Below are 6,109 nucleotides of genomic sequence, written 5' to 3' on the forward strand. Positions count from 1 at the left end.
TGGTTTAGGTCCACTCCCTTGAAGGTCCTAGATTCACGTCTGGACCCTCAGCGGTCTCTGGCTCTGGCTCACTTGCTCAGCAGTTGCTTTCCTGTAGCTATTCCTGTGGTGTTCCCTGTCTCGGGTCTGCTCTGGCCCAGGTTAATGGCTCCTAGAATAAGTTCCTTAAAATATATTAAGTTACTGATCAAAAAACTACCTTAGAATTACTTTACTGGGAGGATTTTGTGTGGTTTCAATGAACATAAACACACATGAAATCATAATAAAAATCAGGACAGTTACATATCCATTTTTCCAATGCTATATATTTTGGGGTGAGAATATTGAAAATCTCTTTCAACTATGTTGAAATATATAATACATTGGTCTCACTTCATTCATTTTACTGTGCCATTGTGCATGAGAATGTGTTTCTCATCCTATCTTACTAGATTCGATACAGTGATTGACAAACTTGTCTCCTTCTTGTCTACCCTGTCTATGTGCTGGTGACCATTCTTCTAACTTCTGAGATCAAATTCTCTAAGTGTTAGATATGAGTGAGAGCTGAAGGTTTATCCTTCTATGCCAAGCTGTTTTCATAGTCTCTCTAGGGTCATCATTTATGGGGAATCTCCTTCAGCCAATGACCTTTCAGAGGCTGAACCAGGTTGAGGTGTGACCTTTTGGGTATCTGGAGCAAACTGCCAGTCCACCCAGCTCTCTCCCTCTTTTTTCCCATACTCAACAACCTGGGGTGGACTTTCTGTTCCTGTTCTCTGAGTTTTCCCCTTAAATAAAGAAAAATATTAGAATCACTTGGAGTTAGCTTGGAATTATTTGACTCATTTTCCTCCTCCCCCCTTTTACACATTCAGCCACATAACATCTTTTTAATGAGATTTCATTCTTCTAGGTTATACTGAGGAAAATTGAGATACAGCAAAGAATAGCAAAGCTCCAAAGAATCCTCAGAAAAAGTATCCTGGGGAAATGTCAAAGAAGTTGAAATTAAATCTTAGAGGTTGAAGATTACCTCATTTTATCTTACAAAATTTGTGTGTACAGGATTAGTTAACATGGCTTGGCAGGGGGACATGGCACACTTCTGTGTTATATGCTATTCCAATTATTTTCTCTGTGATCATGGGTATTTCAAGGGATATCTCCTCTGTGAATCTGAGGGGCCTCGGGAGCATTGGACTAATAAAAAGGAACCATAGCTACTGAATTTACAGCGTGCTGCATACATGATGCAACACAACACCCTGCATCATAGGTCATAAGACAGTGTCCCATATAGAGAAGATAAAAGCAAGTGTTACATAGACACTGAACACAGAGAAATGGCATTATATGCTATATATTTGAAAGATAATGAATAGGTATCTGAACAGATTAATTTGCTAATTATGAAGTAATTATTTCCAAATATCTTATTCATGACAGAATTATGTTATTTTCTGTTATGGAGTGATTTCCTAATATGTTACTTGTGACACAAATTGGAAAGAATGTTCCAAGAAGAGAGTTGAAGAAAAAGAAGTTTGGACAATAACTGTGAGTAAGTTTCCTTGTAAGCATGGGCAAAGGCTTTAAGTAAGAGTTGAAAAAAAATATATGAAATGCTTGTGAAAATATACACCATGCTAAGAGCTTCTGGTCTACCCCAAGAACTGATTTTCTTGAGTTCTTTATTGTGTTCAAAGTCTGCTGAATAAAACTGACACATTATGAAAAAAAGGTAGAAAACTAACAAGATGACAGTTAGCAACTGTGGATGAAACATCAGAGTTAAGTGAATCCACATGACAAAGACCCATTTAAGGCCTCTGCTGTTTATGACTTGGTGACGAGTGATGCACCAAATAAATTATCAGCATATATGTACATGTTAGAAACCTAGGAAAAGGTGTCTTAGAGGAAATGGCTTTGTTTCTTTTCTCTTGAAATATAAAATACACATAGTCATCGTGGAGCTGAACTTATAGGAGACAATGATAAGTTTATAATTATTGCACATATTTACCAAGTATTATTTTTATTAGTAAGGTTTCTTTGCTAGACTATGAGGGAAACAATGGTGTGTTAATTTGCCTTTCATGGTGACAGCTGTGCTTAAAAGTTATATCTAAATTTCAGTTGTATGTTTGATTATCTAGCACCAGCTGTCATTAGTAATAGGTTAATCTTGTTTAATAATAGTTATAGAAGACTATAATTTTAGAATAATCCCTTTCTCTGTACATATAAAAAATCAAAGTTGAGCTATTTATGCTCAACTTCCAAGTCCTCAAAATGAAGCATGGACCTATTAATAGCTCATATTTCCAACAAGTAAGATGATAGAAATAACAATATTTCCTCACATCAACTAAACCTTTTCTGTGGAGAAATATTGTTATTTCCCCATATAAGACACATGGCATGTGCCTTAGCCATTACACAGGAAAGGCAGCTTATGATGTCTTGATGGTAGCTAACTATCTAATTATCAATAATCCTGTTGATAACTTCTACTTTTCCTATCTAAGACTGCAACTTTAACATGACCAATCTGCTCTTGATTCTCTTCTTTGTGTTTCTTTAGGATTTCTGTGTTTTAAAATATGCACATGGGAACTTTTTAATCTTATACCAAATGAATTGCCGTGCAATGGTAAAATAGAAAATGAAGCTAAGAAGATTTTAAAATTAGTTTATTTTCCCAAATATGTATAAATTTTACATTTGAGGGTGAAAATCATCCATTTTCTGTGATGTTCTTGGTCTTATTATACTTTATTTGAATGGTCAACATTTTAGTTATGTTATTAAAGACTATCAGAATCATTTTAAAAGATGACATATCAAAATATTTCCCAAATGTTGCATCACTTTGATATTTTATGTTTAAGTCTCTATTTATTGCAGTATCTTAAAAACCATTGGCTTAAACACAATGCACATTTATTTTATCAACCTCACTTTTCATAAAAATGGAAAATTTGTAGTAAAATTTAATTAAATGTTCAATTGAAAAAAAATCAATGATTAACATGTGTAATTAATGTAATATTTTCTTTTGCAGATAAAGCTTTTGAAGCTCCATAGAATGTGATAGTTTACCTGAGTCTTTTTAGAATTTGGAGATCTGGGATTGAAATTCTAGATTCCACACATAAGAACCTTGGAAGAAATGCTTTGCAATCTATCTCTGCATTTTGGAGATTATCCTAGTTATTATCAACTAACCTTAAAGCATCCCTAGTTTTAGCATGGTCAACAATACCACACATCACTACATTTCATTTTTCTACTTGGTTGGTATTCCTGGCTTGGAAAATTTTCATTGCTTCATCAGCATTCCCGTCTGCTTCCTACTTGTCCTGACCTTGCTGGGGAACACCATAATCCTTGCTACTGTCAAGCTAGAACCAAGCCTCCACCAGCCTATGTATTTCTTCCTTTGCATGCTGGCAGTGACTGATATGCTTCTTACATGCTCCACAGCCCTGAAAATGCTTGCTATTTTCTGGTTTGATGAACACTGGATTGAGTTTGATGTCTGTCTAACACAAATGTATTTTATCCACACACTTTGCATCATGGAGTCAGCCATCTTGGTGGCCATGGCTTTTGATCGCTTTGTGGCCATTTGCATCCCACTGCATTATTCGACCATCCTTACATCTTCTATGGTTATTAAACTGGGCTTAGTTGGGTTGAGCCGAGCTCTGTTCATGGTTTTGCCATGTCCTCTTCTAATTAAGAGGCTGCCCTACTACACAAGCTATATTATTCATCATGCCTACTGTGAGCACATGGCTGTGGTGAAGTTGGCCAGTGCTAACACTCTCATTAACAGAGCATATGGAATTTCAGTGGCCCTTTCAGTGATAGCATTAGATCTATGGCTCATAGCAACATCCTATGTAAAAATTCTCCAGGCAGTGTTCCATCTGTCTTCCCAGAATGCCCGCTCTAAAGCCCTGGGCACCTGTGCTGCCCATGTCTGCACCATTCTTGCATTCTATACACCTGCACTGTTTAGCTTCCTAACTCATCGCATTGGCAAGAATGTATCTCCAAGTGTCCACATCATCTTGTCAAGCCTATACCTTCTAGTGCCCCCCACAGTCAATCCCTTGGTATATGGTATCAAGACAAAACAGATTCGGGACAGAGCGCTGAGCCTCTTCTCACACTTGAAAATTGTTGAATACTAAATTATTTTAACAACAATTGTGGTGGTAGAGTATGTCTCATGACATAATGGGGCATTAACTACATTTGCTATGATTCTATTGTAAAATGCTACTTCTCTTTTACATTATTTTTTATAGAAGAGATTTATGGTGTGATGCAATATTTCTCTCCTAATTTTCTCTTTGTAATTTTATACTAACCATGTCTAATATATCTTATCATGCAGTATCTTCACTTTATACAGTCCAGGTTCAGATGATGTATGTATTTCCCATCAATATATATCATATATATATTATTGTAAATTTCTCTATCTATACGTTTTAAGTGTATATGTATTACACTGTCTGCATATTTAGTGCCATATTTTCAGGAAAATGAATGTAATAATTTCAGTTTTAGTTTTATACATAGAAGGTTGAATACTGTCACTGTAGTCCTTACTTCAGAATAATTCGCAGCAGCTGTGCCCACCTGTACAACAGCTGTACTATATTAGGAGAGTGAATGAACAATTTCTATCCTTTAGTATACTCAAGCATCAGCTTTCTTTGTCTAGTGTCATCCGAACTTTTTAAAGCATTTTATCTTATTTATGTCTTTGTGAAAAAAACTGAAAATTGATCATGTCTCTTCTTTTTACCAGAGAAGTAAGTTTAGCTGGCAAATTTCTTCTTCAACATCTGCAGAGTCAGTAAATACAGACAACATGAACTTAATTGAAACAAGAACATTTGAAGCAGGTATGTTGTGCTGTAAAAGAATTTTAAACATAAACCTTCTGAGATATGGAATTTAAAGGTGGTGAGTGAAATACCTGAGTATATGTGAAGAAAGTATATCAGTTAAGCTTCATATTCTTTTAAGTCTCAAAATATTTAATATATACCTAGATCGTCAAGAAAAGTATTCAGACTAAGATACTATATGTCACCATATGAATGAGAGAAGTGAAAAGCCGCAATACTGTAAAGGATGTGGTAGAAGGAGAGAGAGGCCACCAAAGGTAACCACAGTTCCTGGGAGAGAAAACTGCTGGTTGAAAGTGTGATGAGTGTGCAAAAGCACCTCTAGTTTCTTTTAGAGACATAAGAGATAATACTAAAACTCTATGTAATTCTCAGTTAAATACAAGGGAAGTCACAAAAAATAAAAAGAATAAATAATGACTCAAAATTACTGTCTTAGCTTATCAAGAAAAGATCTGTGTATGTGCATTAAAAAGAGAACAGATAATATATTGTACACAAAATTTAATTCTTTCTTTGGAAAATCTAGTATTCTTTTCCAACATGAATTTTAAATTATTACTTAAAAATATGAATAGTACTTCTATCCCATCTAGAAAATTAGAGGTTTTGTCAACTAGTAAATGAAGTTACTTCTATGAGCTTCAAAAATTTTCCTTTTTTCCCAACTAATTTTTTTCTGAAACTGAGCCATTGACATGATATAATAACAAGGGAGAGGTTCTGCTTTCACCATAAATTATGAGTGGATAAATTTAAGTTTGATGCCATATGGTGAATTCACTGAATAACTTTTAATATTAATTACTGTTATCAAAGCTTTATATAATTATACACATATGCATATGTATGTAAAAACAGACAATGAACAAGAGACCATGAGTGGGCAAGAAAACAAGGATGAATGGATGTGAAGATTTTGAGGGAAGAAACCAGAGGAAAAATGATGTAATTGCATTATGACCTCAAAAATAAGTAACATACATATATCATTTGTTTTATTATATATATATATTTATGCATAAAAGGGAAAATTAAGTAGTATATTATACTGTATATAATTATTGCATCCTTCTTCCAACCACTCCCATGTAACCTCTATCTTCCTTTCTTCCCTTCTTCTGGCTTCTTCTTAATCTCTCTCTCTCTCTCTCTCTCTCTCTCTCTCTCTCTCTCTCTGTCTCTCTCTC

At 34.7% G+C, this 6,109-nt stretch overlaps 1 protein-coding gene across 1 annotated transcript; it reads left to right on the forward strand.

Moving 5' to 3' along the window:
- The first annotated feature begins 3,239 nt into the window (after nucleotides 1-3,239).
- On the forward strand, nucleotides 3,240-4,190 carry LOC101987299 (olfactory receptor 52K1-like). Its single transcript, XM_005370135.1, has one exon. The coding sequence runs from the start codon at nucleotides 3,240-3,242 to the stop codon at nucleotides 4,188-4,190; it is 951 nt and encodes a 316-aa protein (XP_005370192.1).
- Nucleotides 4,191-6,109: the final 1,919 nt, after the last annotated feature.

The sequence above is a fragment of the Microtus ochrogaster genome, unplaced genomic scaffold (assembly GCF_000317375.1).
Source record: "Microtus ochrogaster isolate Prairie Vole_2 unplaced genomic scaffold, MicOch1.0 UNK73, whole genome shotgun sequence".
Lineage (NCBI taxonomy): Eukaryota > Metazoa > Chordata > Mammalia > Rodentia > Cricetidae > Microtus > Microtus ochrogaster.

What these genes read in the sequence shown, in the direction of transcription:
- LOC101987299 (XM_005370135.1), top strand. Translation starts at nt 3,240, where the DNA reads ATGGTCAACAATACCACACATCACTACATTTCATTTTTCTACTTGGTT.